The following is a 12,687-nucleotide window of genomic DNA, read 5'->3' on the forward strand; positions in this document are numbered from 1 at the left end:
GCCCTGGCGCTGCTGATTAAGCGAGGCCTGCGCAGCGCGAAGCTGGAACTGCTTAGTGGCCGTTGAGTGGCGGTTGGGGGAAGACACCGAGGGGCGGGACGCCACACGCCAGGGCGGAAGCCATGGACAAACACGCGAAGGCGTCGAAACTTCCTTCGGGGGGGAAGGGGGAGCGGCGTTTAAGCATGTTCGAGAAAGACAACGTGAGCAGCAGGCAGTGCGCAGGCGCGGATTGGGGAGCTGGGCCACGGTGTGGTCAGGTGGAGGTGGGGGGGATGGGAGGGGAATTGTGCACGCGCTTGGACCGGAGAGGCGGGTCGAGCACCTGTGGCGCAGGTCCTCGCGCTCTGAGTGCCTATCAGTTGCCATTAGCCTCCTGGGGCGGGGGGAGGGAAGAGGGAGTCAATGGGCGTCTCCTGCCTCTTAGCGCAGGGCGGGCGGGAGGCTGAGGTTCCAGCACGTGCCTATTTAGAGCGCACCTGCCTGTCTGCCCAGCTTACCTCCGGCTCTGCAAAATGTCTTAGGCGCCTCCATGCGGCAGGGAGCGGGCCTGGGCTGCGGCAGGGGTCAGTGCGCCCTGATCTCCAGCCCCCTGCTTCCTGGTATGTAGGCTGGTCCATTGCACCTCCTATTCTTAATTTAGATGCTCCTCTGAGACTCACTACTGCTCATGGACTGTGCTTGGCTCCTGATCGCAGGTTATGACCTGCCTCTGGCCAAGAGTTCGGATCCATAAGCTGTCTGCTCTGCTTGATCAGTGTTAATCAAAACCTGGTCTTTTATAAGACCCTTCACACTAATCCTTCTCCTGCTGTATCACCACCCTCTGGGACTTGACACACACTCGCGCATCAGGTTGTTCTACCTCATTCAGGAGAGGCCCTAGCCATTTTCCAAACCAGGGAAGAAAACACTGTGTCTTCATCCCTCTCCCCGCCAGCAGCAGAGCAAAAAGGGGCGGTGGGGGGAAAGCAGCACAGCAACTTGGCACCACTTGAAGTTGGCATCTAGGGCGGCTGCCCAAGAAATCACAAGATTGGCCTGCAGAAATGTGACGACTTTAAAAAAAATAATTATATTGTGTGGTTTTGTGGTCTGCGTTCTAATTTTTTTTAACTCTGCGGATCCCCAGGATGTGTGCATAACTGTTAGTTTTGCCCAGTGTCCCAAATATATGGGGTGATCTTGGCCCATGTTGCAGGAACTCTCACTTCCATGTCTGCCTGTCTCCTGCCTAGAAATTAATCCTGTCATGCAATCCTCCCATCAGTTCTGTACCACCCCGCAGCCTCATATCAGCTCTTCCTAGGGTAATTCACCTTAGGCTTGGGGGGTGCAACAGGATTCCACTTCCCGTGCTGGGATGGGGGCAGCTCCAGGGGTGGTCCTTACCCCCCTCTGTCCCTTCCTAGGCCAGGTGCTATAGTGGAGAGTGGGAAGAGGAGCAGAGGCACCATTCTGTTTCTCACAGGTGAAGGGAGCAGAATTGTGATGAACTGCTGGGTTCTTTGCTCCTTCCTGTGAGAATAGCAAGCCGTAGCGAAGAGACTGTTGGCTTTCGGCAGGGCTGAGCTTCACGAGGGGGCTGGAGGTTCTAGTATCATTACAAGACAGGCTCCAGAACCCTCTGAAATCTTGTTACTCAAGAAAAGAAAAGTTGACAATGCTGCAAGCTTCTCTCTTAAGCACCTCAATGCCAGCTTCATTCAGTACTTACCCTTGAAGCATGAATCTTCCATAGACCTTCATGTTTACCTCACAATGGTACAGTGTTACTGGCTTGTCTTGGAACAAAAGTTCTCTGTGCTCGGGGATCTGATTCTGTTTTCCCAGCCAATGAGGTCAGAATAGCTCCATACACAACAATGGACTGGTTCTAAATTGGGTCATGTACTTTTGAGAGATGCTCTGAAAGGGACCACACTTAAAATATAACACAATCAGAGAAAATGATTGCTATAACATTTACTAACACTACTTACAATGCCAAAAGTACAGCAAATATGAAGTAAAATGGTATTAGTAATTGCATTTCTTCGTAGTAGTAGACTTACTTATGACCATTGAAAAGTTTTTGGTACAGAGAATGATAAAGATAAGACTGAGTAAAACTGGTCCTTGGCCAGAGATCTTTAAAAGACTTAGGTTCGCCTCCTCCTTCAGTGGCCCTTCCAGCATAAGGAGAATTTCTAACAATTTCCCAACATTGGTAACAATAGTTCAGCGCAATTGGTATTAGCATTGTTGGGAGCTTTAGTGTAGACAGGCTGCTGGCTGCCACTGATATTTTTAACATTGCCTCATGTAACCTACTCAGAGAATGTCCTTTCCTCTCTCCAAGGACTTAAATGAAAGTTTTTGTGAGCCCCTGACTGGACATCTTTATAGGTCTTTTGAAAGTGCTTAATCTCTTCAGCATATCTGTATGTCCTCCATATTCTTAGATATTTTCATTCACCTCTTAGCATCACAGCCTAACAGCTGGGACACTTTCTGCTCAGGTGCTTGTTCCATTCTGCTGCCCGATTAAGCAGATGATGACTCTATCTACCCTAAACTATCCCTGCAACCAGAAATTGGAGCTAGGGACTGAGGAAACAGCTAAATTGATCTCAATGTAACCCTTCTGCCAGGCCAAGTTGATAGCAGCAAGGGCAGGGTTCAGTACATAGGGGTCCCTTCCCAACAGCATGACACAGAACCAGCTCAAGCCCCCACCCAGTGACCTGGGAAAATCTTACACAAACCCCTAGGCGCCTCGAAGAGGCAATATTTCCCCTCTCGCAAGCACAGAGCCTCGGTGTAGCAGAAAATGTTTAATAACATGAGGTAAACGACATAGCATTAAATTGGGAAAACACCACAACTAGAGTTCATAGACCAAAGCATGAGCGAAGACCCACCCCAGCAAATTGGGCCGTGTCCTCTCCCGTTGGTTCTTGAAACCAGCAACCCAAGAATCACCAAAGTCCCAAAAGTCCACCAATCCCAAAGTCTCTTGGGTCCAGCAACCCAAGAATCACAAAAGTCCCAAAAGTCTGACAACCCTCCAAAGTCTCTGTCCCTGATCAGTGCAGCCCCAGAGTTCAAAGGGGGAGGGGTGAGCAGGGTGTTAAGGGGCACCTTACGTGATCCGAGGCCAACCGGCTGCTTCTCCGTGGGGTTCCACCGCAGCCTTCACCACGAACTGCTCCACTCCACCCGCAGTCCCACTCCTGCCGTCCCACGAACTGCTCTGGCAGCTGCTCCGCTCCGCTCACCAACCTGTGAGCCGCGCCGCTCTGCTCACCGACCTGTGAGCCACGCCGCTCCGCTCCGTTCCAGCCGTCCCTTGGGCCGCTCCCACAAGGCTCTACTCTGCTCTGCTAGCTGCTCCTCCAGCCGCTCCGCTCCGCTCGCCCCCGCTAAGCTAAGTTAGCTTAGCAATATAGCTTCAGGCTCCCCCACTAGTTAACACAGCCTCAGTGATCTCAGCTCTTAAATAGCTTTAGCTCTTTTGTGATTTCAGCTCTTAGTGATTTCAGCTAGTAGTAGGGGAGCCCCAGTGCTGGTGCACTATTGGCCCAAAGTGAACTCAGCTCAGCAGTCTGTAACTAGGCTCCTAAGGGAATCAAAGTTAGCTCTGACATTCAACAGTGGAGAGAGGAGGAGGTGCAATTGGTGTTTCAGGCCCACAAAAGGGACCCACACCACCAGGTACCAATACCTGCCCCCAACCTCTCTCAATTCACTGGGTTTTGTAACCCATGCCCCTTGACAAGCAAATGCTACTTAGGTAATGGTGAATGACTCACTCAGTCCTTCTGTCATACAACAGTTCCACTGGCCTTGATTCACAGAATCAGGGTAACAAAACTTTATTCTTCCTGCCCCAATAACAGAGAAACTGGGGATCCCACACCAGCCAAAGTAACCACTTTGAGTTGCTGTTGTTTCAAACAAGATCAGCCCCTGGAGTTCTTTTCCACACTCGCCATAATTCACCACCAGATGTCAGGGTAGAGCTCATCCTGACTCTGCTTACATCAAAATAATCTTTTTTTGAACATGTTAAAAATTGAGTTTTACTATAAAAATGTGTTTTCAGAATAGCAACACCATTTGATTAAATTGTTCTTCAAAATATGTTGCATGCATGTATTTCGCTCAGGTGTCTGCATGCCCAGCACACCACAGCTGAAGAGTTTTCTGCAGTAGTACTGTCAGGAATGCATGTGACCCTGCACATCTTCGTGGTTCCTCCTGAGGCTATATAAGGGCAACAGCACCCTGCCCCCCTCAGGTCCTTCTCACCACCTGTGGCCTGATTTGGAGCTTCCCATGTGGTTTACCTCGCTGTTTTTTTCATCTGCATAGTTAGCTAGTTTAGCTTTCCCTTTATCTTTAATAGTTAGCTATTAGTACCAATTAGTTAGTTTATTCTTTCAGTTTCAGTGCTAGGCACTGTTGCTATGTGGTGCTCTCTGGGCTTTAATCACTGCCCATCTTCTGAAGTGTTTACACAATGTACCCTCCCCCCGCAGATGGGCTGCCTTTTGTGCCTCTGGGAGGGGCATATTAAGGAGAGGTACAGTATTTGCCACAGTTCAGGAAAAGAACAGATTTCCTGCATCTCAAGCACCATCTGATAGAGCAGGCAATGAGGCCTCTGTCAGCTCCTGGCCTCCCAGGGGAGCATTTGTCTTCTCACATGCTGGCTATCAGTGTGTGTGCAGTTTTCTTCAATAGATCTCCTGGACTCTTCTCCATGGAGGAAGGAATTGTTCTTCTCCAGGACCTCCCCAGAAAAAGATACACAAGTTAGACTGAGGTCACTCAAAGTTGAAGAGTTCTTCAAAAAAGGACTCAAACATCATCTGGCTATAAGGAGATCCTTGGAGGACTCATCCAATAGCCAACATACAGCTGGGCTGTCAACCTGTGACTCCCTGGCACCACACTGGGATGACTTTAGTAATGTACTATCGACTGGCACTTCTGCAGGACAACTGTTGAGTCTGGGATCAACACACACTGTTTCAGCTCTTTGGTACCGACAATCCCACAAACTTATGACAGCAAAGGATTTGCTTTGTCTTCCACTTCCAGACTTTCCTGTAGTTCAGGAGATGATTGCTTTGTCAGCACCTCCTTTAGTACTGGGCCTGTCTTTGTCATCAGCTCCAGTGCAGAAACTATTAGTTGTATTGACTAGTACCAGCTAAGAAGCATGGTGGGGGCTTGGCTCCTTCTCTGATGCCAACTTTGATACCAGGGCACATAGAGTCTGAAACAACACATTCTCAGCACTGACACTCTCGGTATCTTTATGGTCATCTTCCTTGGTACTGACTCCACTTTCTACTATGGTCCTGGCTATGGGGTCTTTCTCAGCACCACCTCAAGATGCTGTGCTATCAACTTCTTGTGAAGCCTTTATGGTACTGACTACCATACTTACTTCAGTACCAATGGTGTCCTCTTCACAATGGGTGAGATCATTCAAGTTGTCTAGTAGTCCCATCAGGCTTTGCACCCCCAATGCCAATTGACTATTTTGGTGACTCCTCACAGACTGGTTTGGAGTCTTCCAATAGTTCACCATCTCCTCCCAGGCACAGATGGTCTAGCAGACTAGCAGACTGCCTCCAGAAGGAGGACAGCTCTTATGACAGCAGGGATAGATCACTGTGGCCGAATTCTTGCTGATTCTAGATGCCCTGTGCTCTTCCCTGGGGCTGTTTTGGAGCCTCTGGGTTCTCTCATTTGTCCAGAGCCTGATCACTGGTCTAGACTAGAGGAAGCTCTCCAGAGCACACGGTAACAAAGCTTCTGGAGTTGCCTGCTTTGGAGATACAGAAAGACACTGTTCCCCCTGACCAGCTTGTGCATCAGGAGGAACTATTGCCTTAGGAGTTGATTTTACCATAGGAGGATCCATCTGCTCCTGTTAATCGTCCCGCCTCCTTGCCTGATAATTCTATGATCCCAGACACTTCTCCAGTTCTAGATGACTATATCATCAGGAGCTTCTGAGAAGAATGCTTGCAGCTTTGGGCATTCAAGCAGACCTTTTGCAAGAAAACCCAAGCTTTTGGACATTCTACAGGGTTCTGCCCCTGGGTAGGGAGCACTACCTATTAATAAGGCACTACTAGAGCTGGCATAGACCTTATGGCATACACCAGTCTTCTTAGCCCCTATAGCTATGTGCATGGATAAATGCAAAGATTTGAGTGTTTTTCTTCTCCTTAATTAGTTATTAGTTCCTTAATACACAAGCTGGGATTCTCCTTTCCAGCCTGGGACCACCTCCCCAGTTCAGTCTTTGTCCTCCAGATGTGTTTCCAGGTGTTGAGTTGTGGGAGGGAGTGAGGCCAAGTGATGATGTCACTTCTCCTCTTTTATAATTTCTTCCAGCTTGCTGGAAAGATCCTTTACTATGACGAGTCAAACAGTCTCCATTGTCTACGTGCTCTTTCTGAGAGGTCTCCATTGTATACAGTTCCTGGGGTAGTCCTTGTGAGTGTGGATTCCCCTCAGTGGGCCATCATCAGTGTCTGGCTACTCCATTGTTATACCTGAAAGGCTGGTTGTGGGTGTTCCCAAGCTCACAAGATATTTCAGTATCACACATATAACAAAAATTCATAACTTCCCATACAATGGTAGCACTTACAATCCAACAGGATATTCATGTTCAACAGATCAAGACTTTTACAATGATACCTTACAAGGTATACTTTGTACAAAACATAATTATATGAAAGTGGTGAATATGAGGGTTCCAGGGTGCTGCTTTCAGGCACAGAGTGCCACAGATCCGAAACTGAGCTTTTAGTTCTTGCAAATAGAAAAAAATACATTTCTGCTTAAAATTGAGCAAATTTTATCTGGAAGTCATTGAGACACCACATATAGGCAACTCTGCAGTGCAATTTGTACAGTAGTTTTTCACAATATAATCACATAAAAGATCAATAAATCAGTTATAACGTTTATTATATTGGTATTGTATACAACATCAGCATCAGTACTGAAAAGTTTCTACTGGTAACACAGGTGTTTAGATAAGTGGCTGGGATTATGCTTTCTAAAACTTTTGAAAGATAGTGAAAAGGGTTTATTGACAGATTGATCAAGGGTTTCTTCTCCCCGGAGTACCCAATTCTGCCTGCACTGAAGTCAACTGCAAAATTTGCATAGACTTCAGGGGAAGCAGAATCAGAGCTTAGGTGAAAGGATATCCCTCTGGCCCTTTTCCCAGAAGGAGCATCAGATAACTAGCACACTCCTCAGTTATCCATAATAGAGGTGAACAATTCACAGTTTAGTTTTTTTCAGATATTTCTGATGATCCCAAACAACATTTTAGTCTTTCCCTCTAGTGATACCATTTTGAAGTGTCAGAAAACTTTCAACAATCAAATACCAAAGCATAATACCAAGCTTTATTTTTTCTTTTGTTTTAAAAAGTATACACAGATCGTAAAAGACAGAATGAGAAGTTCAAGCCATGAAGTTCACGGTATGGAACCAATGGATGATGAATCGTTTGCAGAGTTTGGGAGAAGTGAAATATTTACATTGAAGACTAGCATGGCAAAAATAAGATATGCCAATACATACAAAATGGAGCCATATAGGAAATTCCAGGCTCATTTAGTAAGAAACAAAGCTCAACATATACTAACGGTAGAGTAATACTTTTTGTTTAAATTGTATGTAAGATATTTAATTTTAGTGTAACTGTTAGGCCCCAGTCCCTCAAAGACAGCCCTGGGGTTACTACAAAGTTACTATAAAGTTAAGCATATCCATAAGTCCATCCTCATGCTCATCACAGGCTCTATACTGTAAGATACTGAATGTCTTTTGCAGGGTGCTTGCTGAGCACCAGAGTGAAGGTGAAAGTTGAGGGTTTTCAGCTCCTTACGGGATTGGATCTTTTTTCTGTTAATAGATTAAAAAGGGTCAGAGAACTATCCAAAATAAAATAAATAATAGGACATTTTGGATTTATTGAATTTTATTCCCTTAATTGATTCGGGTAACATTTCATGACATGAGAGCAAAGTATTCCTGGTGGAGTCCCTCTGGTGTTATTAACAGCAGTCTGATTGCCGTATTTGAAATCAAGTTAAGTGGAATGAGGGACTCTGCTCTGGAGAATCTACTAAGACAGTATATAGTTGCCAAAGAGCAGGGAAATTATACTATTTACCCTGAAAACTAAGAACTAATCCCATTGACTCTGTAGTGCAGGAGACGTGTTGTGGATATGCAGACCGATGCTCCCTAGACTATTTTCCATGAAACTGAGTCAAAAGGAAAAAAGTACACTTCTGTTCAGTTCAAAGAAAATTAAAAGATTTGTTAAAAATGTTTTAAAGTGAAATATTTCAATATTTTGACGGATAAAGTGTTTCGCAGTAAAAATGATTAACTTTTTATTTGGGGACGTCATCTATTGTGTACAAACATTCCAGTAGTTTACTTCCTTTTTCTTTATAGCTAAAAGTAAGATTTTTTTATACAAAAGCTTGTTAGGATGGAGATTACAATTTTTTTAAACTCTTTTGATAGCAGCGACTTCAAGAAACCAAGTATAATGGTGTGACTAGTAGCTTCTTGTGTAATTCAATCTCAGAAGAAATATTAACAGCTGTCAAGGACATGGGCTTTGACCGCTATAAGTACGTAGTAACAGTCCTAATCTTGCAAAAGACTGGTCAGGCAATAAAAGTGAGTAGACAAATTAATTTACTCATAATATTTTCACAAACTGAGTTAGACATTTGGGGCCCTATTGTGCCTCTTGGGCATACCACCACATTCACTGTGGTCCAGATCTGCATTGCTTTAGGGTGAGCTACCCCTTGGAGCTCCGAGGTGCAGAGAAAGCTCAGCTGCTCTGTCTCAATGGACTGCAGCATGTACACCTCACCATGGCTGACTAACACTGCTGGTCAGTGTGAAGAGGACACAAGAGGTTTGCCTGAGTAAGTATTACAGATTTAGCCCCAGTGTATGTTTCAGTAGATATTTTTAAAGTGATAAGGAAAATCACTGAACAACATTTTGTGACTACCAGATTTTCAGAGCTTGTAAGGTAAATTTTCTCTAAAGGAAAATAAAATGCATTCAATAAATAATAAAACATTCATTTCCTTTTAATTTGTAGTTTTATATACATTCTTACTGTTTTAAATAAATTAATGTAAACTAGCTGCACCTATGTAATGCTACATGTTCATTGTAAAGTTCTAATCTGAAAAATATTTCCTTAAGACTTGTGCTCTTTTAATCAATTTAATAGTACTTTGTTCTTTTCTCCCCCATAGATCTCCAGCAGATGGGTCTGGGATGTTGCAAGGGACAACTGGGTTTCAGCTAAATGTGAAACAGAATCCTTTGTTTCATTGGCTTTGATAATGGCTTGTTACTATGAGTAGTTTTCGAAAAGCAACCTCTGTTAACGATCATCACAATACTCTGTATAATTGTTCAAAAATCTTCATAAAGTTATAGTTATTTTAGAACACTTTCTTTGTTAAGTTAAAAACAGTTGATACATTGAAATGCACATAAATTTAAACAAATTTTACCAATTCTTGTCTATAATTTTTTTTTAAATATGTATGGGTGAGTGCATACTATATACATCTGTCATAATGCTATGTTTATGAATTTATGACAGGTGCTAAGAACACATTTTGCAAGGTGCTGAATGTGGCCTCGCACATTCTAAAGGATGGGGTTGCAACATATTACAAGTGACAATTCCGTTCATAAAAGGGAAATATTCTACTCTTTGAGGTGACTCCGAAACAGAAAAGTAACATTGTATTTACTCTCAGTTGTTGTCATATTCATCAAATTCCACAGCAATAATCTCTTCAGAGATCTAGTAATAAGGAAAGCCACTGTAATGTGGCTTATTTTTAAAAGCTTTTCTTAGATTAAATACATTTTCCCCACTGTAACCAGCTGTTTTTTCTTATGCCTGTTAAACTCTCATTTTTGTATTTTGAAGTTTGGAACATTCCATTTAAGGTCCCAGTCCTGCTCCTGTTGAAGTCAGTGGGAGTGTTGTCATTGACTTCACTGATACCAGGATGGATCCCAAATTACAAACCATCAACTGTTTTATAATCCTTAGTCTGGAGGCTGATATATTGTATTTACTGGATTCAGTTACTTTTTTTCATTTCATCAGACTGGTTCCTAATGACAACAAAGCCAGAAGAGCTGTAAAATCCATTCAGTGACAACCTAAAATCTTAGGAGATGGATATGTAATTGACAGTTAATGACAACAATACATACATTTATATTGAAAAGAATGGCTAAGACAAAATTTGCGAAGTATTTATAAAGAATGTTAGAATTGCTGCTATATTAACCTAACTGACTCAAATCCGCTATTATTTCATTGATGTTGTTCAAACATAACAATTTAGAAGAAAATAAATGGTATTTGTTTTCAAAATAATACAGATCATGTTTAATTTTCTGTTAAAATGCCTGATGGCTTGGTAATGTAAGGTTGTAGTTAATTCCTTATACCACAAAGCAAGGGTGGCTTTAGTGTCAGGGTTCATAGGTTCAATTGTACCTGTAGAAATCATCCTGCAGTGCTGGCTCTTGTCCCATGGGGCTGGGCCATATTCCCTGCTCTGGGCATTGTGACCTGGTGCTGTGACCCCATGAACCAGGATACAATGTCCAGAGCAGGGAGCCATGCCCAGCCCTGTGGGACAGGAACTGCTACTACTGGACAAGTGTAGTGCTGTCTTGCTCTTCAAGCCCCCTGCCTTCTCTCACCCAGGACTTCTCCTCCCCATTAGGGTTGTGGTGTTGGGCAGAGTGTGCTGCTGTGGGTGGTCATCAGTACCTGTCCCCTCTTCAGTTTAGTATAGTGCATGCATTGAATCAGGAGGCTACATCCATCCCTGCCACAAAGCAAATACTTCTTACATAGACAAAGCATCAGAATGGAAATTTCACCTGGACATGGTAACAGCTGGCTTCTTCAAGCTTAATAAACTTGGGCTCCAATCCAGTAAACACTTAAGCAATGGGAGTATTCATATGTGTAAATATAAATACATATATAAAATTCTTATCCTGCAAATGCTAACATACATAGTAACTTTGCACATGTGAGTGGTCCCAGAGAACTCAGTGGGACTACTTCCATGAGTAAACAAATATACACACATGCTTAAGACCTTGCAGAATCAGGGCCTTTTCTATAAGTAGGCTTGGCAGAATTCAATTTTTTATAATTTTGATGGATACTATCAATGTTTATTTTTAAGCTTTTTTTCTATTTGCATTTTCACAGTTGCACCAAATTATGGATTTTAAGCATTTTTTATTTTCATTGATTTACATTTTCACAGTTGCAGGAAATTATGGGGTGACAGAAAATTATTATTTAATGACAACAAATGTTGATATTTAAAAAGTTCAATCTTTATAACAATAAAAACACATTGTCAACATAATGTCAAAATATATAAAGTAAATATCCTTAAATCAAACTTAAGTTCTTAAGCACCATTTTTATTACTTTGCCTGTATAAATTTCCATTGTTGATGGAAATATTTTATGTCAGTTTGTGTGTGTACAGTGAAATCAACATTTACCGATAAAAATCTTTCAATGCTATCTATAAGGGTTTATCCATATTTTGTTCTTCATTTGAACAACTTGAATGGTAATATAAGTCATACTTTAACATGGAGGAGGTAATCCACCCTTTAATGATTGGAACTGATGTGAAGCTAGAATCCAAACTTTGTATAGTGTATGGTGGGGCTATGTGTTCAATATTTTCTCTATACAAAACACTGTAGAACAAATTAGCTTCAAAGATTTCTCTTTTCATAGAAGTGTTGTTTTTTTATGGAGAAGAAATTGCGCAGTATGTAAATATATAAAAAGTCACTGGCTGACACTTTAATATTCTAAGGCTGTCACCTACTGTAACATTATGTAATACTGGTCCACCCAATGTTGGTGCACAATTCAATTTCTTGATGTTAGTACATTTCAGTTATTCTTAAAATAAAAAAAGTTTCTATAAGCTTTGAGGAAATGAATTTTTTTATTTGTTTATATATGGCATGAATAAATACAGACTTCCAGATCCTAGGACGCAAACTATTGCCTTACATGACAGGGATAAATCATTCATGCACATCATGCATCAAAGCTGTGAAATGGACTACAAATGCAATTAAAATAAAGTATTCAAATGTTTAACAAAGGGGGGCAGGAGGGGAGGGGCCAAAGACGCTCCTTGTGTGGGGCATCATTTGGCCTAGGGCCAGCCCTAAGTGGGATCCCTCTCCCACTTCTTGGGCTGACAGCAGGAGCCCCTCCTCCTGGGGCTGACAGTGAGAGCCCCCAGTGGACGGGGCTGAAAGCAGGTGCTCTGCCTCGCCCAGGACTGCTGCCTGGGACTGACAGCAATTTGGAAGAACAATTAAGCTTCGCGTGATCTGGCAATAGAACTCTCCCATGGCAGGAGAGGGAGAACCGGGGCCCGAAAAATAAATCAATCTGGACATTTGCGAGTTCTATCAGGAGAGCCCGAGTTAGGCTTAATTTTACTTGGAAATCGAGTCTCTGGCGATACATTCACGAGAGTTGGCTTGTCTCGTGGCTGAGACTGGACAACCACCAGGGGCCACTGG

General features: G+C 43.0%; 1 protein-coding gene across 1 annotated transcript; it reads left to right on the forward strand.

The window, feature by feature from the left end:
- Nucleotides 1-112: 112 nt before the first annotated feature.
- TCTE3 (t-complex-associated-testis-expressed 3) lies at nt 113-10,474 on the forward strand. Its single transcript, XM_034765176.1, has 4 exons — nt 113-203; nt 7,456-7,674; nt 8,566-8,724; nt 9,324-10,474. The coding sequence occupies exons 1-4, from the start codon at nt 123-125 to the stop codon at nt 9,432-9,434; spliced, it is 570 nt and encodes a 189-aa protein (XP_034621067.1). The 5' UTR covers nt 113-122; the 3' UTR covers nt 9,435-10,474.
- The last annotated feature ends 2,213 nt before the right edge of the window (nt 10,475-12,687 follow it).

Source organism: Trachemys scripta, chromosome 3, assembly GCF_013100865.1.
Source record: "Trachemys scripta elegans isolate TJP31775 chromosome 3, CAS_Tse_1.0, whole genome shotgun sequence".
NCBI classification, from domain to species: domain Eukaryota; kingdom Metazoa; phylum Chordata; order Testudines; family Emydidae; genus Trachemys; species Trachemys scripta.